This window comes from Pantherophis guttatus, chromosome 2 (genome assembly GCF_059756535.1).
Source record: "Pantherophis guttatus breed Tessera chromosome 2, ASM5975653v1, whole genome shotgun sequence".
Taxonomy (NCBI): Eukaryota; Metazoa; Chordata; class Lepidosauria; order Squamata; family Colubridae; genus Pantherophis; species Pantherophis guttatus.
The window spans coordinates 210,220,091-210,243,157 of record NC_142064.1 but is presented as its reverse complement, the minus strand read 5'-3'; the positions used below and the strand labels follow the sequence as shown (position 1 = coordinate 210,243,157).

General features: G+C 33.5%; 1 protein-coding gene across 19 annotated transcripts in view; it reads right to left on the bottom strand.

Annotated features, from left to right (window-relative positions):
- The window catches only part of DOCK3 (dedicator of cytokinesis 3), a 190,595-nt gene that overhangs the window by 96,825 nt on the left and 70,703 nt on the right, over positions 1–23,067 (bottom strand). For all 19 annotated transcript variants that reach the window (XM_034440103.3, XM_034440164.3, XM_034440113.3 and 16 more), the window contains 11 exons: positions 22,333–22,421; positions 18,790–18,915; positions 14,820–14,944; positions 9,799–9,961; positions 8,346–8,452; positions 7,405–7,576; positions 6,044–6,141; positions 4,022–4,105; positions 1,867–1,967; positions 1,387–1,468; positions 626–796 (listed from right to left, as the gene is read on the bottom strand). In XM_034440103.3, the coding sequence (XP_034295994.1) occupies positions 626–796; positions 1,387–1,468; positions 1,867–1,967; positions 4,022–4,105; positions 6,044–6,141; positions 7,405–7,576; positions 8,346–8,452; positions 9,799–9,961; positions 14,820–14,944; positions 18,790–18,915; positions 22,333–22,421 (1,318 nt within the window). The remainder of the gene's footprint in view (positions 1–625; positions 797–1,386; positions 1,469–1,866; positions 1,968–4,021; positions 4,106–6,043; positions 6,142–7,404; positions 7,577–8,345; positions 8,453–9,798; positions 9,962–14,819; positions 14,945–18,789; positions 18,916–22,332; positions 22,422–23,067) is intronic.

The window sequence follows — 23,067 nt, the reverse complement described above, 5'->3', positions numbered from 1 at the left end:
TAAATTATTGCATAAGATGGCCACCACAAATTTCAATTGCTTCACAATAAAGCAACTCAAGAAGTTTTGGATGCCCAACGGTCTACCCAAGGAACATGTCTGCTTTGAGAACTACACTGCTTATCAGTATTGTTCTGAGTGCAATCCAAGATGTTGATTGTCACCTTTAAATGCTTCATGGTTCAGGATTGGGCATCTAGGAACCACCTTCTCCCAGTAATCTCTGCCTGTCCTTTGAGATCTGAAAGTGAAATTGTTCCAGTTGGCTTTCACAGGCTGTGGGATAATTTTTGTCACACCTGATGATTAAATATAAATATGGATTGTGGTTGTTTCTCAGAAACCTGGTGATTTATATTGAAATATAGCTATGTTTTTAATTTCATTACTATTTGTATCACTCAAAGACATATATGATTGAAAGAGCATGTAAATCTAGTACAATAAATAAACTGAAAATTGAAAAACTGATAGAATTGCAGAAGGATTGTGTTATGGTTTGCTAGTATTTTCCTAATCAATTAGTTATTTTCCTCTGAACAGTTTTGGTACATTGTTGAGTAATTCTATTAATTTACAAAGGCAACAATGAAACACACAAAATAGAACTGTAGATATTTATAACCTGTGTAAAGATGAGAGTCTCAGAGCTTCTGCTGTCCAAGCTGAGTACAAATCTGATGGACTGGAAAAGTTCTTGGATGCTGATTCTAAACTGTTCCTCCTCCATTCCACAAGTAGCTCTGGAGTAAAGGATCCGAGACTGAATAATAAACTTGAAAAGATATTCCAATGCCTTAAGAAACAGGAAGGGAATCAGGAAAACAAAGAACAAGGGGTTTATAAAGTCAGAGGGGAAAAATTAAGTACATTATTAATATTCAAATTCTTATCCTTTATGTGAAGGATATTACTATTATTATTAAACTTATTTGCTGCCCATCTCAGAGTTTGAAGCGACTTGAGGGGTGGGCGAATCCATATTTATTTAGTTAGAAATCAATAAAATAAATCAAAATTTAGCATTCTCCTTCAAGAAAGCTATTTGCAAAAATTGCACCTTTTAGCAAACCCTCCAGTTCCATTGTTGATGAGTAAGTACATTTTTATTCCAGTGTTTTTCCCCAGATTTAAATTAATCCACTGACTCAACCACAATAAATCTGATTTGTAATCCCATTTTAAGATCCACCTTCTTAAATCAATATTTGGAGGTAAGCATTTAATTCTAAATAGCACCACTGAAGATCAGTATTGCTGGAAATCACTGGGAAAAAACTCATTAAATAATATATTATTTAATTTTCATTCCTAGTTAAGTTTTGCCCTTAGAAAAGAAGTAATTTTTTTTTTTTAAACTGAGTGATTGTCACATAGAAACCATACCCGCATTGCTTCTTGAATATGATCCTGTCGTACTAGTTCAGCTGATCGATCCATATACCATTTCAAACAGCGGATGAGTTCTCTGAATAAAAAAACAACATTGACAGACATTTCAATAGGAGAGAAGCTCAGTGACAGATTTTTCTGAAATATATCGATATCTCTATCTATACTTACATCTCTCTATTTATATGCTACATGTGTGTGTATGTGTGTGTATGTTTGCATATGTGTATGTGTGTATACATGTATGTTACAATAAATTAAATAAACAAATGATGGTTTAACAGCAGTTTTCATCTATAATCATTGGACTTCAAGTGACTATGATTTTGCTCCATTTTTAACCCTTTGCTATGCTGATTCTATAAACTATTCTCTGTGAGAACTTAGTATATACAAAAACTCAAGCAAATGAATATCCTTTTCTAAAAATTACTGCGTTGATATTAACATTTACTTAATAAAGAGATGACTTACTTATATGCCAAAGCTCCTGCAAAGTGCTTCTGAATATAAGTGTCAATTACAGGTCGAAAATGAAAATATTTGCTATCACGCAATAGATTTATGATAAACACCTAAAGAGAAAGATAAAAAAAGAAACATGTTTAGGAAGATAAAGATAACTAAATAAGTATATGAGCTTGTGTATAAGGGCTTGAATAAATAATATTTAATTATCCTGCATAAGGATATTTCATGACAATTGTAATTTATCGCTCCACTCTAACTCAGTATATATTCTTGATAGAAGTAATGCTTTTATTCAAAATTAATATTATAGTTGTTTCTCTGATTGTTTCAGAAATGGCTACCAAATGGGAAACAAAAATAGTAACTATGAATTTCCATAATGCCTTAAAGATAGAAACATAGTCAGAAAAGTGCTAATTTACTTCACAAAGATTTAAAACAAATAATATCAGATGTTGTAGGCTGTCAGCTTCTTAAAAAGAACATAAATTTTTTAAGATCTTTGGTCCAAGTTCATGAGTCTGCCCCAAATGCTGGTTTGGAGGGTCCTGAAAGCCCTCCATTAAATTAAACATCTTTTAATTCAGAGTTCCCCAATCTTTTAAGCTTTATGACCAGCGGGAGGAGAGGGAGGGAAGGAAAGAGGGGATGGTACTGCGCACAGGGCAGGCAAGCATCTGCACACAACTGCATTTGTGTGAGGGGAGGACAAGTGTGCCTGCTGTTCTTACGAATGGAGCATGCACACACATGCTCGCCCACTTTTAGCTCGAGTGGGGATGCATGCATGCACACTCGCCCTCCACATCCATGTCCCGGTTCCAAAAGGCTCAAGGCCCAGTAGTGGGCCACAGCCCAGGAGTGGGGACCCCATTTCAATTAACTCTTAACATTGAATTTTAATCATCCTTCCCCTTTTTAAATTTTATGTGTATGCCACTATGATTTTATGTGAAATTCCTTTTATTAGATCTTGCCATTACTGAAATCCTTATAAGGAATGATTATATTTCAATCTTACTGCACGATTCTGAGAAAAAAATACAGTTATTTTGAAAAAGTGGTGACGGTTGCTTGCTCCACACATATAAACTTTTTCCTGTTGAATATGAAGTAAACAATAGCCCTAGAATTTAAAACACTGATCAATTAAGAATATTTTAATTTAAGAATGTCTTCTAAACAGATTCTTGTTGGCTCTCTAGATTTTACTCACGGAAAATGAAATAGCAAATCTCATATTCTTAAAATTGGATGGCCAAAACCTACAATAAAGTTATTTGCAGATTTTCAAGGATTTTTGATTTCTAGCTTTTAACAATAAAAAATGATTATTTAATCCCAATTTAGGCAGTCAAATACAGAAACAATGGAATCAGTTCTCAAATTAAAACAAATTTTTAGTTTAATCATTAGCTCAAGATATTTATGTTTCTTAAGGGTATGTAGGCTATTTGTATATTGTCTATGACTATAGTTGGTGTATAAACTTCACCATCAGATGGCCTAAATCAGTAAATTTAATTCACAGAAAGTCATGAGAATATCAAACATTTAAGAACAAAATAATTTGCAACTATTCTAACATTTCCAATGGTAGCTGAACACTCACATGTTGCAATTATTCAGTATTTCAAAGTTCAGAGGTGATAACATTTAGCATTCAGAGAAGCTCATGGAAATTGCCATTAATCTGAATTTTTGGAAACAAGGATCAACAAAAGAGCCAGTTGTTCTAGCGGTTAAAGCACCAGACTAGAAAGCATGAGACCGTGAGTTCTATTCCCGCCTTAGCCATGAAAGTCAGCTGAGTGACTTTGAGCCAGTCACTCTCTCTCTCTGCTCAACTTACCTGATAGGGTTGTTGTTTTGGGGAAAATAAGAGAAGAAAGGTGTGTTGGATATATTCATTGCCTTGAGTTATTTGTGAAAACAATAAAGGTGGGATAAAAATAAATAAATAAATAAATAAATTAAAAAAACAGAAAAGGTACCATGATAGATGTCAATCCACAAGTGATTAAGGAGAATTTGGAAAAGTTTCAGCAACTAATGCAGAGAAGAGAATAGCATGTTAATTTTTAGAAAAGTATTGAAGAAAAAGTGCCTTCACATCTTGCATTAGAATATTGATCTGTCAGAAATATTTTGTTCTTACCAAAGACTGAAAGACCAGAAGTCCGTATTTTTCTGTGTTATCATCCAGAATCACGAACAATGTATCCAGAATGTCCTGCAAGAACTGGAAAAGGAATAGAATAGAATAACAGAGTTGGAAGTGACCTTGGAGGTCTTCTAGTCCAACCCCCTGCTTAGGCAGGAAACCCTACACCACTTCAGAGAAATGGTTATCCAATCTCTTCTTTAAAATTTCCAGTGTTGGAGCATTCACAACTTCTGCAGGCAAGTTGTTCCACTGATTAATTGTTCTAACTGTCAGGAAATTTCTCCTTAGTTCTAAGTTGCTTCTCTTCTTGATTAGTTTCCACCCATTGCTTCTTGTTCTACCCTCAGGTGCTTTGGAGAATAGCTTGACCCCCTTTTCTTTGTGGCAGCCCCTGAGATATCGGAACACTGCTATCATGTCTCCCCTAGTCCTTCTTTTCATTAAACTAGACATATCCAGTTTCTGCAATCGTTCTTCATATATTTTAGTCTCCAGTCCCCTAATCATCTTTGTTGCTCTTCTCTGCACTCTTTCTAAAGTCTCAACATCTTTTTTACATCGTGGCGACCAAAACTGAATGCAGTATTCCAAGTGTGGCCTTACCAAGGCATTATAAAGTGGTATTAACACTTCACGTGATCTTGATTCTATCCCTCTGAAAAGCACAGGGATTTTTAGTATCTGTTTGTTCTACCAAACCAAACAATTTCATAGTTTTCTGACACTATATGTAAGTACATTGATTATTCTCTAATTCTGAAGTACAATATTCTATAGGTTAAGGTTAAGTTTAAGGTTAAGGTTTATTAAATTTGTATACCGCCCTTCTCCCAAAGGACTCAGAGCGGTGAACAGCCAAAATTAAAATACATACAGTATAAAAATTAAAATAAATTAAAACAGAATTAGATCAGTTTGGCTTCCCCAAATTTTAAAACCCTTTACCCATAAAATAGCCCATTAAAATTTTAAACCAGCCAGATAGAAAAATCAAAGCCAGATATTCTGAGTAAATGTTAAATTCCTCTAGACCTCAATTTGTTTTATGACCCTTTTTATTAAGTCAAGTCCACTCAATAACAAGGGACAAATCTGAGAGGCAAAAATCCAGATTAATCTTTTTGATAGGGTTCTCTTATGGCACTAATGAAGTATTAGAATTTTGATCTTGATTTTTTTATTATTTGTGTATTTGATAACTATCTATGGTTGTATTTATGTATTTATGTATTTATATAATATAGGCAATCAAATACACATTTTTATATTTTTAAAAATTAATAAGGATCTATAGCTACAAGTACAAGCATACAATATGATGGTAAAAGTGAGAACAGGGATGCTGGCAGGAAAATGTTCAAATGGCTTTGGGAAGAACTTTCCAGACATTTGGTGTAAATTGCTAATTTTAGTCCTTGAGTTACCACTGCAGTTGGAACTGGGATTATTGCCACTAAGCAATGTGGTATAAAATGTGATGTCATGTGACTGCATCACTTAGTAACAGCAATCTAGAAAATCCTAGTTGCTATTGTAACCTCAGATGTGCAAATCATTAATATTAAGCATTATTTGTTAGTCTTATTTATACTGTATCACACATTTTCAATACATGTGATGAAAAGTGCACCTGGAGAAGGAGTGGGGAAGGGATATTGGCAAGAATACCATGGTCTCCCCAGGAGGAGGCTGTACATTCCACACAGAATAAATGACTGCACTCCTGAACTGTCTGGGGGAGGGAGGACGTTTTTAGAGTGGCCACACCTAGAATCTCTCAGGGTATATCTATTAGGTTACACGGTTGTAGTTTTAGTCTGGCAAAATTCTTTCTATTAAATTGAAGCAAATAAAGACTTGATGTCACTGTATCATTTACATTTATGATTAAGGTAATCACACTGATATTTTATTTATTGATAAATACAAATATTAATAACTTTGGTTTTTTCCCTAAAAGTGATGAATTATTGTAATTAATTTGTTAATAATAGCTTAGACCAAATTCAATACCTTAACAATTTCTTCACCACTGACTTGGCGCAGTCTTCCTAAAATATCCATTACACGATCTGGATATGCTTTCCATTTCAGAAGAGCAAGCAGGTCCACTGTATATAGTAGAAAAAAAATAATATATAAATAAGTATATAAATAATAGTACCATTATCTAAAATACTCTGAATACACTGATAGCAATTTTTATGAAGATCATTTAGTCCTGGGCATGAACAAAATATAAAATATATTTGTTAAATAATTTGAGAAGCTATTGGACACAATTGTGATTAATACTTGTAATTTCAATTATAATGTTCTCTTGTTTTCACAGTATGTGACCCAGAAACATATTAATTTAAATGAAAGTGCACTGAACTATTATATTTAATTTTATATTGAATAAACTGCAGTTCCTTCTATATTGTATAACTAAGACATAACAGCATAGCATACTAAGCCAGATTCAAAAATGCCTGTCTAAACAATTTTAATTTAGTAAGTATTGTAGGAATATATCTTATGTGAAAATGCTTGATGTAATTACAGTAGGTGGCAACATCTAGACAAGTTGGTTGATCTTGGAAAAAACCCTCCGTAGGATAAGACCCAATTTATTCTTGGAAAGGAAATCAGCAGAAATTCCAGTGCTATAGGCTGAGTAACTAAAGAAAAAATTCCCAGTCATATCAATTTTTGTTGTCAGGAAAACTATATGGACATATCCATATGTCAAGGTCAATAGGAGAGAATAGTTGCTTCTTTTTCTGTTCTGTCTGTATCTAATTTGCACCACTAAGATGACCCTGATAAACTTCCAGATGACCTTAACGACCTGGTAAGAGACTGCAAATGACCAGTTGTCTGCAAGGGGTATAAATCCTTCTATTACCCACCCTCCAGTCAGAGGTGAAGGAGCTTTTTGGATAAAAAGCGAAACATCTTCAAAGAAAAACCAGAAAGTCCAGTTGCCTCTTGAAAAAAGCACCTTTGGGACAACCATGACCTGGATGATTGAGAATCTCATTTTCAAGGCTACTTTTTATGAATTTGTATACCCTAAATACCCAATTCTTTGATTTTTTCTATTATTATTAAAATAATTAATTATACTTTATTTACAATAGCAATTGGGAAGTTAATCACCGCAAAGTATATATTTTTAGTTTGAAAATATTTTCTGTTTTGTGTTTCATAACTGTTCCATACACATAGAAACAGAATCCTTCAAGTACAGATACATGCTGCAAGTAACTCAATCAATCAGAACCGTCATATGAAAATCTGTTTGAAGCATGTAAATAAATCAGACTATTCTGCTTTACTGAAAAGGTGGACTATGAATTATGAATTGTTGGAATAAAAAACTGCTGTACCATTCTGGGTAAGTTTGGTAGAAGACAGCTGAGTAGAGATTGAAAAAAACTCTTTGGTGCTGCGCTGAAAAATCAAGCTTGAAGGGATGTTGGGACAACCATTATAATCTTCTTTGCAGCATGGAAGACCCAAGTAAAGTGCATGGTTATTGAAAGTGCTGTTTTCATCACACTGGAGACACAAGAAAATAAATTATTATATTTGTTATATTTTATGTTGTTATATTATATTGTTATGTTAATCAGACTATATTGAAAAGCAACACTGATTGTATTCATGTATATGTTCTGCCTACAAATGCATATAGCCTTTATTTATTAATTACATCATTTAGAAAAATTTTATTTTTACGATAATCAAAAAGTTACATATATCTGCCATTAGAATTAGCTTCCTTTTAAATATCAGAATCAGAATTAGTAATTTATCTCAATTTTCAGAGGGATTAAAATGTATCCCTGTGACTCCAAAATGAAACATTTTTTCATTTATTTTACCTGTCAAGGATTCTAAATATCTATTCTAGCAACTCAAATCAAAATATTGTTCTTTGCTAAATGGACTATTTTTTTCACAATCTGTGTGGGATACTCTGTTCTATCAAAAAGCAGTAACAGAACACCCCAAAATGGTGAATAAGGAACCTTTTTACAATTTGTGTTAATATTGTGCTCAGATGGCTTTAATATAAAACAAGAAAAAAGGAACAGAAATTTTAGTAATACTTTTTCATGATTACTAACTGCAATATTTTGACTGTTTATTTAGAAAAGTTAAAACTACAAACTTTTATGGAACAGAATGACAGAATTGGAAGGGGGCCTTGGAGATCTTGTAGTGCAAACCTCTATTCAAGCAGATGTGTTTATGACATTAAATATAAGCCAAAGAGAGGATACAATCATGGAAGGATCAAAATACAAAAAATGAAGAATACTACCTTATAAACATAAAGCTCATGAATATCATCAGATAGGGTAGTACCATCATCTCTCATTAATGGTGTAAACGCAAAGCCAAAGAGCTTCTTTTCTCCTTTATCTTTTGCTGCAAAACAAAATCAAATATTTACACACATTTTAAAAATGACAGATTAGGTCTTTAGGTTATCTGTAAGAAATGGAAAGTCAATATGCTATGATAGTCACACTACATATGTACTGTATAACTAAACAAGTCAGGGTTCATATCTTCACTAGAGCATGCAATTCTGTGGGTGATTCTGGACTAGTCATTCACAACCTGACATGTCATAAAATTGCAAGAATAAAAAAACACTGCTTCCAACTACTTTTATATTTGCGCAGCTATAAATTAGGTAAGTTCCTGTGACAATTACTGGCTGATATAGTTGCAATAATTTACTTTGTCATATATTTTCAAATGATTTCCTGATCTATGCACTAATCTATTGAAAACATGCAAAATATGACAATTAGATTTCCTGCAGCTAGAGAAACATGTTATACTTGGAAATGCTTCTGATGAGGGGAAAACCAATGCCTGCATTTTTGCAGGGGCAGCTAGATATGAAATGAGGACTGCTGAATTTTCTTCTGGAACTAGAGATTGCCCTCATGTACTTTGGACAGCTAATTTATATGAACAGATAGCAGAAGCCGTTATTTTTGGAGCCACGTGTGATCAGCTGGAAGTTGTGGATTCCATCATGCTCCAAGCCAATATATACAGCTTTTCAGGACTCAAGGTTCAGACAAAGCTCATCTTTTTACTTTGGAGTTTTACTTTTCTTAGTGTTTTTTTAAGAAGAAAAATCTGCAGAACCATAGATCTACCAGTCGCTGAGTGGAATTCTCTTCAATCCATTTTGAAAAGAAAGAACACCACATCTGTCCAGCTTTGTGAAATCTTTATTTTTTATAATTTCTTATATTATACCACAAATATTGTAACATTTAAAATACTGTATATAAAAATTTAAAAATAAATTGTGGAATATTCTTTTAAATTGAATTGTAGGAGATTTACTTGAGTTACATCATGACAATTACAAATGGACCTTGAAAGGTGATAAGAATTTCTAGAGAAGAGAAAAAGATATTAAAAGAAACAGAAGTTGGCAGAGAGAAGGCCTCTTGGATGTAATGAAGTGGTCCAGTGATAAGTGATAAGGCCCAGGCCTACTTGGCATGGTGGGACAGGAAGAGAGGCCAGGCATTCCGGCACATAGAAGGTTTACGTACACTGATGAGCCCTATAGCTGGCCGAGGCCTCCCAAAACTTCCCCCATTCCCTGAGGTACCAGAGTTCGGTCGTTGAGTGAAGCAGTAAATCGAGGGCTACCTGTATTTTTGTAGGTTTTGGTTATTTGCCTTATCTATTTAATATAATCCTTAATAAAAATATGTAAAATATTAACAAGTTATACTCACTAGAACAGTGTCTGAATTCAAAACGGAGGTGAGATCCACGGAATCTGTCAATGGGAATTGGGAGTTTGATGACCTCTCCCCAGCGAGGGCTATTATTATGATAGAGAACAAAGGAATGATACATACTTCTATTTGATTCTCCTGAGCCTAAGCTAATGCAGTCCTACGGAAAAAAAAGGTACAAGGTAAGAATGCTAAAATATTACACTAAACATGATGATACAAGATACTAACAACTTCATGCTAACAATACAAGCATTATGTATATTTTAATTAGTCTGTGTTGTGCATGTACCCCTTTGTCAGACGGTCAATTCACATTCCACAGGAGAGGGAGGGAGGGAGGGGGAGAGAGGGAGGGAGGGAGGGAGGGAGAGAGAGAGAGAAAGGGAGAGAGAGGGAACACATTCGGTCTTCTGTCTCCAAAACAGTCTCTGTGGAAAGCCTGGAATCCCCACAAAGCTAGAGTAATCCAGGAATCTTATAAGTAAAGGGTAATTTTGCTTTATGTCAGGTGCAAAATACCAGGTCCACAAGTGAAGGTTCAATGAAACTGAATTACTGCTAAAGCCTATGCACAGACATTCCCAAAGGTGCTTTTAAAAAGGCAACTAGATTTTCTTAGTTTATTTCCTTGAAAAAGGTTTGCTTCTCATCCAAGAAATTCCTTCAGTTCTGATAGAACTTCAGTCAGAACTGAAGAAGTTTCTTGGATGAGAAACAGAATGTTTTAAGGAAATAAACTAAGAAAGTCTAGTTGCCTTTTAAAAAGCACCTTTGGGACAACCATGACCTGGATGACTGAAAAACTCATAGATATTTATGCACAGAAATCTTTTCAGATAATAGTTAATAGAATTACATAAGGGTTGGGGTTAGGGCCAACAACAATCAAATGGGTTGGGCTTTCTTTGTGGGTATGTAACGATTGATCCTTTTTGCACTCTGATGCCAGATTCTGTCATTCCTTCTCCTAAACTTTAGGAAGTTATGTATTTCTACAGAAATAGCTAAACTTCCCAGCCAAAAATATTGTACTATGATTGATTTGTTTTCTATGTGACATTAAGTATAGTTATCTACATCTAAGTACATCTTTGGATGAGGAAAGTATATCTTTGGATGATGACTAGTTAAACTGGTCAGGAAGGCTTTAAATTAGAATGCAAAGGGGTAGGAATAAATGAGTAGCAGATTGGCTAACAATGTATTATATACAACAAAAAAATTCTAGTGTAGTGATATTAGGAGCTTAAAAAAAGCAAAAGAAGTACAGATATTAAAGTAAAGACATAAAAGGAAACAAAAAGTGAGCCTAACCCATTACCCTAAATGCCTTTATATTATTGGACAAGGTATGGAAAACTAGCAAGGTGAGATTGATATCATAAAGAACAAAGATATGTATGGTGTAATATGAGTTACAGAAATGTGGTGGGATGAATCTTAACAGTAGAACACCGGGCTTGAGTAGTATACCTTTTTCTACAAAAACAGAAAATTCAAGAGTGGATATGGTAAAGACTTCTAGAGAAGAAATAGCAAACTGGAAAGAGCTCCGCTAAAAGTGGTGCTGATGATTGTGGTGAAATAGAGTTGATGAGTAGACTTTGTAAAAAGAAATTAACAGAATTTTTTGAAAATAATCTAAATGCAGACACTGACATAAGTATAGTTTGAGATGCAAGAAAAGCCTATTTCATTAAAGAGGATATATTATATATCAAGCCGCCTTGAGTCTTCAGAGAAAGGCGGCATATAAGTTGAACAAATAAATATAATACTCAACTTTTACAAGAGTCAAGAGAAAACCCAGTCTATTTTAGATGAAATAAAAAGAAGAATTAAAGAACTCTCCAGGGAAGATAACTTATCTCTCATCAAATTAATTTTTTATAGAAAGAGTTGTCAATATTAACAGTAAAAGAAATAGGGAAAAATGAACTGTGAAGCTATAAAAAAAGATTAAACCAAGAAAAATGCCAGGACCAGATGGATTAACAGGTTCTTATCATAAATGCTCTGAGGATGAATTTTTACAATCTTTGCAAAATATAATGAATTTTATTTTATAGGGAAGAAAGATCCCTGAGATTTGGAAATATACAAATATAGCATTATTGAAGGACTTTGACAAGAAATTATAGAGCATTATCACTACTTAATAATCATTATAAATTATTCACAATTATCCTAGCTGATTGAAAATAATTTTAAAAGTATTTATTAATAAAGGTAAGAACTTAACATCAGTTTACAGACAGAATACACCAGGAAGAACTGAAAATATTTCACCTTCCTATCCTATTTCGCACTTTCCAGTTCTTTCCCATTTTTCTCTTCCTTATATTAGATGCTTAATTTGACTGGCAGAGAGGGCATGCTGTGGGCCCTGTCAGTCAAGGAATTCCAGCTGACTGAGTCCCAGGAGAACATTATCTGCCACGGCTCCTACCCTTTGGCACATTTTATCCTCTGAGGTGAGATTGTCTCTCACTCTTTTGAAGATCCTTCTGTAAAAACCTGAAGACCTGGCTCTATGAAATGGTTTGGGGTCCCAATTGGGGTGCATCACACTGGATGTGGCTGATGAATTAAGAAGCAATTCCTCTCCCCGCCCCATGCACATCCTGTTCCATTCCCCGTCCTTTAACTATAATATTATTTTGATTGTGATTTCCATTTTATTGTTGTAGAAATATTTATCTGTTAGCATTTTAATGCTGAAAGCCCTTCAGGGTCATTTTGATACGAGATGGATGGCAAATTAAATACATAAATAAATAGCCAAAATTGTGGTGTTAAATTTGGTAACCATTTCCTGAATTTTAGGGTTAACCTAATTTAACAATATCTAAACAAGCAATAAAAGTAAACTTCCCCAGCTTTTTTTAAGCTTTGTTTAAATAATACAAAATAATTTCAGTGTTATGGCAGGGAGGATAGAACATACTGAATGAGGTGACTTGGGGATAATAGGAGCCAATATGGTTAAGGGTATTGCTGTGATAGCCTGGAGTGAAGCTGAAACTGCATCATTGTTGCATCCTGGGGCCAAACATGGTACAGACTTCCCTGGAGGCTGAGGCTGGATTATGGGTTCAAGTTCCTAATGTGAAAAACCTCAGAAGACTATTCCAAAATAGTTAATTCATTGAGTCAAAGTATGGACTTAGAAAAAGAAAAGGAGTAGAAAATACAAAAAATGTGTGTGTACACGCCTAGCCCAGGGTGGAAACAATAATAGCATAAGTGTTAAAACAATTCAGTACATGATCCATGAAGTTAATTACCACAAAAAATTAAGAATATGCAAAGAAGAGCCTTGGTACTACAGTGGTTTAAAGCACCCTGTTATTAACACAGCTGCCTGCAATTTACTGCTGGTTCGAATCTCTCCAAGGCTCAAGGTTGACTCAGCCTTCCATCCTTTCTAAGGTAGGTTAAATGAGGACCCAGTTTGTGGGGGCAATAAGCTGACTTTGTATAAATATACAAAAGTATGAAGGCTATTGCTGAATGCACTGTAAGCCGCCCTGAGTCTCCGGAGAAGGGCGGCATATAAATCAAATTTAAAAAAAAAAAAAAAAAAGTGACTATCATGGTTATGGATATACAGATGGTTTTCCTCTGCGTGTTCAACTTCTTCCCTGAGTCTAAAATCTATTGCTTTGCTCTAACAGGACCACATGAACATAATTTAAAATGGTTAAAATGGGTGAATACAAAAACTTAAAAATGAAACATTGATAGATAGAAAGAGTCTAGTATAAATAATAAAAGATAATATTGATTTTGAACCGAAAATCTTTCTCCTGGGAATCCTGAAAACAGAATATGAAAAAAAGAAGAAGTATCTAATTATACATATAACGACAGCGGCAAGAATAACCTACGCTCAGTATTGGAAGGAGAAAAAACTACCACCCGAAGAACAAGTAATCAGGAAAATATTAGAGTGCGCCGAAATGAATAAGCTAACATTAGAACTTAACGAAAGAGAGAACACGGAATATTATAATGTGTGGGAGCTGTGGTATGAGTGGATAGAGAAAAGAAACAAAAAGTGAAGTTTGAGAAGTATAAAGGTTAACTAATAATGATCATAAAGAGTTAACTATTACTATGTGCATTACTGAATTAAGGTTGTAATCTATGTAAACAACAAGTAAATAACTTATATATATGATCATAAAGAACTGTCCATTACTATTTGTAATTAATATCTAAATCATATACAAGCAAAGATGCAATACTATGTAAATAATATGTAAATAATATGTATTTATATTTAACACCATGGAACCGAAAAATGTTGAATTGTATTTCTATATTTCACAATAAAAACCAATAAAAAAAAGTCTAGTATAATTAGTTAGAAAGCCATTAAAGTGAAGACAAGATTAATTTTCTTAAAAGGAACTGACAATTGATTATGTATACTATGCTGTAATGTGGATAGAGTGAGGTCTTCAATATTATTAAAATATTTCATTGATTTCAGCTTTCAGATATAAGAAAAGAGAAGATACAGTTTTTATAATATGCTATGCAATGCAATACCATTTGAAATGTGTGGATTCTCTTGGGAGGGTTAATTAGCATTCGACATGCAAATAGTATTGTTTTGTGGTTGGAATCCTCATTGAAAATCAGACCACAGTGTAAAATGGAGAAAAACCATGCTACGTTTCCATGAACATTTTGGTGAAAAGATGGAAAAGTGATGTAATAATAAATTAAATAGTTCATCTAAAAAACACAGTTGGTGCTAGATATTCTTGGATAGAAAATAGAGCAGATTAAATCATGCAAAAGAATCTTGAATAACAACCAGTACAATAAGCAATTTTTCTAGCGGAAAAAGAAATGTTTCTATTTTTTGCTTTAGTTCATCAATAATTTAAAGTGAAGATTTGATTAAGAATTTCAACCCTTCCACATATAAAAGATTTTGAATTTTAAAGAATTTAAACCCAACCATGACAGAAATACATTGAATAAAGTATGTAAATATTGACCTTTAGAATTTCTCCATCTGCATAGAGAACGTACATAGTTACTTCTATGTTCTTTTGAACACTTTTTCCACCCCTCTCAAAGTCTCCTTTCTCTAAAGTCAGGTACAAATCATTTCGTATATCACCTACATACAAGGAGAGAAAATGTTTTTAGAAAAGAGCACATAGTAAATTATTCTTTTGGACAAACCAATGATATTTTGTTCACTATTATGATGAGATATCAACTCATTCCAATTGTAAAATGAATAGTTAACAAAAATGAACATTTATTATCAGTGTATTATATTTGATCGCTATTAGTAATGCTTTATGGAGTCTGAAAACAGGAAACTAATTATGAGACAAAGGAGAGGGAGAGGACAGGAGGTAAGATTTTCAAATTCCTTTTAAATTATCTAGTTAACAAATAAATGGTCAAATCATTTAAGAGTGTTCTATTTCCACATTGATAGCTAATTTATAAACATTTGTAAACAATACAACAGTTGTAAACAATAAAGTGAATACTCTAACTTTTATTGCATACATTCTCCCATCCCCTCTGTAGGACAGGTCTACACAGCAATTTGAAAAAAAAAAAATCAAATTTTAAGCAACCAAAGTGGTGCTTAAAGGTTTGTGAATTCTTTTGAATTTTCAATATTTCTGCATAAATATAACTGAAAAATAATTTATTTCCCATATCACAAGTTCTAAAACTAGATAACAAGAACTCAATTAAACAAATATATCAAAAATAGTATACTTATTTATTGAGGAAAATGATCCATAATTGTGTATTTGTATGTGGTAGAAATATATGAAATCTAGGATTACCAGTCCTTTTGAAGGGGAAATTAGAGTCAAATATTTCAATCAAAGGCCTTTCTTACATTGGCAAATGCCACTATTTATGCGACCATCATCAGGAAAACACTGAACAACAAATGAGATGTGTGATAAGGTTGCAAGAAGAAAGTCACTACCCTCCAAAAAGGACATTGCTGCTGTTACATATGATCCAGTGGCTTATGGTCATTCACACTTTCACAGCACTGGTCAACAGCCATACTTAACCAAACACTTTATATTTATTATGGGGACCCATTCCAAAAGATTCTGGGCAGATTACAAGATCAAAATATTCACTTAAAACATTAAAAACATAATAAACTACAAGATTAAAAAACCACCCATAACACTTTTTTAAAAAATTGCAACAGCAATATTACTTAATTAGGACTGTATTCTAGAAAATATAATTGTGTTATCCTTTTCAATAATATAATCATAAGCCTTAGTACTTGTATCCATAAGGACATGTAAAATATAAACGTAGAACTGCATGGTCGAAACTGGAAGAATCTCCTTTCTTTGGAGAAAATTTGTGTATACTACAATTTTACAACAAATAAATTGCTATCTATGGAAGGTTTAGACCCCATGTAATACAGTACATAGAAAAAGGATGTGAGGAACACAAACATCAGAAAATGAAAACAACAATAGCGACATCAATAGAAAACCTAAAACTTGGTTTATAAATAAAAAGTGAGATAATAAGAGAAATAGGCTTTGCCCCATTGCCACTTACTGCTCCCAAGCATAAATATCTTTTTCATAAATTGTCATAGATAGTAATGAAATGCTATTTCTTGTTGTCTATCTTTGTCCTTTTGCTGCTGGGTATTCCAAGGATATCTCATAAGTAAACTGAACTGGAAATAAGATAATCTATATTTTTTCCAAGTATTCTTGCCTTTATTTCATAACTTAATTTTCCCTATCTTTTCAGAGTAATTTAGGATGCACAGGAGGGGTAGATAATTTTATTCACTAGTATTAGTTTGGGTGGCAAAAACACCAATGAATACAATACAGTGATGACAAAACGCCAATCTGGAATTGTGGTATATTCTTATAACTGTTCCATTCCAGAAAGTAATCCCCATACTTTCTAAACACTCTGAAGTGGGGGAAACTATGAGTGTGTGAACACAGCTCAGAGAATTCATTTAGTCAGAATGTGTAAGATACTGGGTAATGGGAAGTATTTTCTGGCATACACCATCAGCATAGCTAACTTATATTATATTTATGAATTTTAAACATTCAGTTAAAATTATGGGGTAAAATATGGCGTAGAAAATGTGAAAAACAGCAAGCAATAAATGGTCAGAACACAATGAAGCAACAACTTACACCCAACTATCTTCATCTCTGTGCCATTAAGTGGAGAGAATGAAGGGAAGATAAACAGGGTGCCAAGAAAATTTAGACAAGAAAGATAAAATCAAGTATTATTGACAGTTAAATGTTAAAACACACATTTTATGAGTAATTAAAAACAAAATACATTCAATAATTGAGAAAAAGGGAAAAGATGTTCACTTGTTTGCAAATAAATAGATTAGAAATATGTGACCACACATGAAATAAAAATCAAGAACCAAAGAGATATGTTGGGTAAATTCTTAAGTATTATATTCGACTCACTCATAATTTCTAATAATAACAATGCTTGGAGCATCACCTGCTGAGTGTTTAAAAACTAAGCACTGTTCAAGGTTGGATGCTGCTTGGATAGGAAACTGCCAGGTAATTCCAGAACTATATACTAAGTCAGAAGTTTAAAAAAAAAAAACACATCCTGAAAGAAAGCAATCCTTCTGTATTGTTCCTCCCCAAAACCTATAAAGATTAATGCATCAAAAGTGAAGCACAATTTTAAGGAGACTTCACCGATTTTACTTTCATGATAAAATATCAAGGGTGCCACAAAGGGGCTGGGGATAGCCCTGAGAGACTGAGCCCAGGCCATGTATGAGTTGGTAGGTGATGCAATGTGGCAGAAGCTCAGGGTAGCCAGGAAAATGGGATACAGGGTACATGCGAGCACAGGGAGGCTCAGGGAAGGAGGGTTCTGATGGATGTGTGCCATCAGAATGTTTTTCAAAAAACAGAATGAGCCATCTCCTGAATTTTGTAAATGTACCAATCTCAGAACACAAAAGTGCAAAATATTGCTTGATACTGAAATCAGCAGTCTTATATTGTTTTTTAATATAAAATTATTGTGGTACAAAGCAACATTATAATGAAATACTAAACATAAACAAATTCAATTTAATTTTATCTGTCACTGCCTTTTGTATTAATTAAAAATCCTCCTTGTACTAAAATTCTAAGTGACAGAGAACTAAAAAACCACTTGGAAGTACTTAACAAGTACCTTTTTAAACCTCTTATAATTTCTAATTGTAGTATTTTTGATACTGTAATTCCTTTCTTGAAGTACTAAAAGAAGATGAAAGTCAAATTTTCAATAAGGAGGAATCAAAACAATGGAAATGTTTGTTTGCTGAAAAGCTGATACATGATCAAAGTGCTTTTGAAACCATTTTCATTCTGAAAGCAGTATTCCATACAGCATTAAAAACTGCTATTTCAATGTTGAAATTCTGTAGGGCTCACAAAAGGGATTTCATGAGTAACATAATCCTTACTAACACAAGCTTTCTTACACTAATGTATATCTGTGGTTTAAAACCAAGATAGGCATTTGGAGAACTAGTTAGAAGACCCATACATTGCATATACGCATTCATTCATAATTTAAGACTGACTTCTAAAACATGCTCATATCATCTAAAGTAACATTTAGAAAGAAAAAAAGTGGTGCATTAAAACCATCTATAAAAAATTCATCCCCATACTTAAAATCTAAGCAGAATAGCAAGCATTATCAAATTACAATTGGAGTTATAATTCTATGTAAGTTATAAGGAGGGGTTTCATGGAGAAAAAAAATAAAAAGAACATTCTTGTATAAGCTTTAGTTCTGTCAAGTTATTTTTAGTAAAATATTACTATTTACAATTAAATCACTCAGCTACATCTTTTATTTAATATTTATTTTATAGTACTATTTACATTGATAAAGACCAGCATTCAATAAGTGCTATACATGGAACTTTCATTCACTTACCAGGCACGATCACATCTGGGAATCCTATTTTTCTTGTAATAGACACCCCTCTGTTAAAGATAATAGGATATTCTCTTCGAATTTGTTCCATTTCTCCACGGACAATTTGAAGAGAAATGATAAGTCCTGAAAAAAAGGAACAAAATTAGATCCTTACAATTCAATTTACCCTGAAACAAATTAAAAATACAATGTAGCAGAATGATGTTAAAGACAACATAATACTACGTTATCAGAGAATAAGAATTATTATATTTTTAATGTCTGAGCAGCAAAAAATAATATAGGAGATTATCCTCTTCAACACAGTAGAAAGAGCAGCACAAAACAATTCTAGATGTGTATTTGTTCAGAGAGGGGCAACTCCTGCAAATGGTAATGCCAAGTGACAGGATACAAAGAGACTATCCTACACCATTTTATCAAGTGGAAAGATCTTTCTTTGTTCTTGTCAGAAGCACCTTCAAATTGCAGACATAACATTCAACAGTGAGCAAGTAAAATACGTCATAGAAATATACGGTAGTATGTGTAAAAAGTATGTAAAATAAATAGGATTAAAACTAAATGACTTTTGCCCAGTATTGGCCACTTCCCACAAGCAGGAAAATATTAGTAGGACAAAATGGTGTACAGATATCCAGGTTGTGAACCAAGTAAGGTTTAAATAAAAGCTAGCACCCTGAATTGTACTCAGAAACCAAATGGTAACCAACACAGTTCTCAAAAGAGTATTATATTGGTGGTAATAACAATTATTATATGATATATATTAATACATATTAATGATACATATTAATATATATTAACATTAATACATATTAATGATATATACTTATAACTGATAAAACTATACAAAGAATATAAATAACGAAGTATCAATTAAATTAGAATATACAATAATGTAAAGTAGATAGTTTAAAAACTAGGCAGTTCTAATTATAAAAGAAATAATGTCATAGCAAAAGGGAAGTCTTTTTACAATGAAAATAATAAACCTGACCTATAAAAACTAAATATATAACTAATTAAATTGAATAAAATTAAGCCGTATTCAATATAAAAGTCAAACAGGCCTGTTACTGAGCAGTCCACATGTTAAACTGTCTAATCACAAAATCCTCTATTACTCATAACTGAAAAGTTTAAGCCTAGATTTAAAGCCTAAAACTTTTTGTGTCATCCTAAGAGTACAAGGGTAACAACTCTAAAACTCTGGGGCTAAATCAATCCCAAAGTTGCTCTTAGAGTAACAGGAATAGCAAAAGTGCTAAGGAGGCTGGTTGAGTAGTTTTTAAGTTTATATACTTGTTTAACAATATAGATGAAGGAAGTTATACAGCGTCACAATACCCAAAAGGCAAAAAATAAAAACAAATTAGTGGCACCTGGCTCTAATTGCTAGCCAGTGCAGGGCTTTGAAGTGTATTAAAACATTTAAAACAACATGAACCAGCAATTTAAACCTGGACCAATGAAGAAGAGGAAGACATGTCAATGAGATGTTTTAATAATCTAGATATGAAGCAATCAAAGCACATTAAGCAACACTGATTTATCAGGTGTCAAAACAGAATATATCAAATTTTATGCAGATGAAAATGGCAGGCACAGGGGTTTTCAACAACTACCAACCAGTCCAACATTTTGGAGAAAGGTTGTTGACATATTGGTCACTCTGCAGCTGTTGAGAAGCCTGGAGGAAGCAGATTATCTGAAAGTTTTTCAGATTTCAGGGAGGTAATTAGTAGAGACAGACTTCGTCCAGGTCCTTGGGAAGGACTTGATAGGTGAATAAAAATGCCAAGCCCAATCTAAACATATGGCTGACTGTGCAGCAACCATAATAAAATGTTAAATTTTATGCTGTCTGATTCTGGGTGGCTCACAACGATCAAATAAAAAGAATACTATAAAATCAATAAAAGATGACAAGTATGACAGAGCAGATGTAATGAAACAAATTTGTCCAGTCTAAACTTCATTGCAATACCTTGGCTGTGTTTTCCCATACAGCTTTAGATTCATGTAAAGGAGGTGAGATAGCCTGGCAGGTGTTTTTGATGTTTGATTATTATTATTATTAATTAATTTACTTATTTGTTTGATTTCTATAGCCACCTATTTCAGTAAATTACATACATAACAATGTGAAATTTCATCTGTTTTTTAGCTGGTGAACCTAGGATGTCATAACATATCAATATATTATGGGTGGATCCAAACAGTGTGGCCTTTTGTAATTGACAGATGGAAATTCTGTCAATACACAGATTTCCTAAGTATCATCCAAGGCTTTTTTTGGTATGGCACTCCATGTGCTGATAACCACCATAGCCAATTTATATCATAATCTTTCAAGTTCAATTTTAAAACTTGATACTGTGTGATCTTCTCTGATTTTTTCTCTTCTACTCTACTATCCCATTACTGCCAGTTATCCACACTTTCTTATTTTCAGTCAGTTACATCTGGTTTTACAATACGCAGGTGCCACAGCCAATTTTACAGATGAGTGTTAATTGTTGATGCAGTTATTAGATGTATGCATTTGAAAATAATGTCAAGCAAGTGTTTCAAGCTGGTCCTATTTTGTAACACACAACACTATTATAATTAATAACAGAATTCTTGCCATTCTGCATCAGTTTCCTTACATGCACCTTTTATGTTAAGTATTGATTTGCTTCAAACCCATAATCTAAATATGTCCTAGGACCGTGATGGCGAACCTATGGCATGCATGCCAGAGGTGGCACGCAGAACCCTCTCTGTGGGCACCCGTGCCATCACCAGCTGCTCTTCTGGGTTCTGTTGTGCGCATGCACGCCAGACAGCTGCTCTGTTCAGGATTCTTTGCTGGTCTTCACGCAAAGAACCTGGAAGAGAATAGCTGTCCGGCGCACATGTGGACAACGGAACCTGGAAGAGCAACTGGCTGCCAAGCGCATGTGCACCGGCCAGCTGCTCTTTTCCGGGTTCTGGTGCTCCAGTGTATGCACACGCAGGCGCGCGTGTGTGTGCTCGTTTCAGCACTCGGTGCTGAAAAGGTTAACCATCACTGTCCTAGGAGAAAGGATGAGTTCTTTTCCCTCTCCAGGATGTTAGCAGTGCCCCCTGCAAACTTCCCAATCTCATCATTCTTTCTTGCATGCTATACTATCTGTATTCCCCTCCTTGCCAGAAAAATATGCAAATATGTTTGGGGGAGGAGGAAACAACCTGGTAAGCAGGTACAGAACACTGCTTCCTCATTGATCATGTGACATCAACTTGAAGCCAGAAATATAAATCTCAAGTAAGAGGTATATTTCATGGCTACTAATAATTAGCAATGCTGAAGAGGTTACTGGATTTTTTTTAAAAGGCTTTTTTGTTCTGCAAAATCTCCAGCCTCTACACCCACATTTTTATACACAAGAAAGATAATTCCTTGAGGACTGTTCATGGCCATAGGCTCTAAATATGAACTATGTGGCAAGTATAATGTTTTCATTACCAAAAAAAATATGTATCTTAAAAAGAGCTAAAATAAAATATTACCATAATTTGAACTGGGTGCTGTATATTTGGTGCTCGACTTGCGAATTATATTTTCATGGATCTGATGCCATTCATTCTCATTGTTGCACCTGAAAAGTAGAGTCAATGTTATTTGCCACTGTCAATGAAATTAAATATGTACATAATTACATAGAGAGGAAAACAAACTATTTACAACTGTAATGTGCAGCATTATAGAAAAGAATCTTATATAATTCAGATTAAGTGAATATCTAAGATGATGCATTTTAATAGTAAGAAACGTTTTGCTTTCTTTGAAAATTTCATTATTGTATATTTGAAATCCATTAGTAGCTTCTTGATATATCTCCATGCCTGATATTACCTTTCTACTATATCTATGTAATCATACTATTTAAGAAAATTGTGTTCTTTATATATCTAATTCTTCCTATTTGAGAACTTAAAGGAATGGTATCAGAGCTTAACATTCATGGATCATTATAAAAGTTGAAATTATAAATAAATAATTTATAATTATTATAAGGAATAATTACTCATTCAATTAGATGATGACATTTGAAATAAAAAATTAAACTACTATATAAGGAATTTATACACACACACACAGACATACAGCATGTGTGTGTGTGTGTGTGTCTGTGTCTGTGTCTGTGTGTGTGTGTAGTTTTATATATGCTATGTTATTGCATGTTTGAGTCTATAAAAGATTGGAGTTCTCAACCTTCCTGTCAATCAAATATTTGTGGGGAC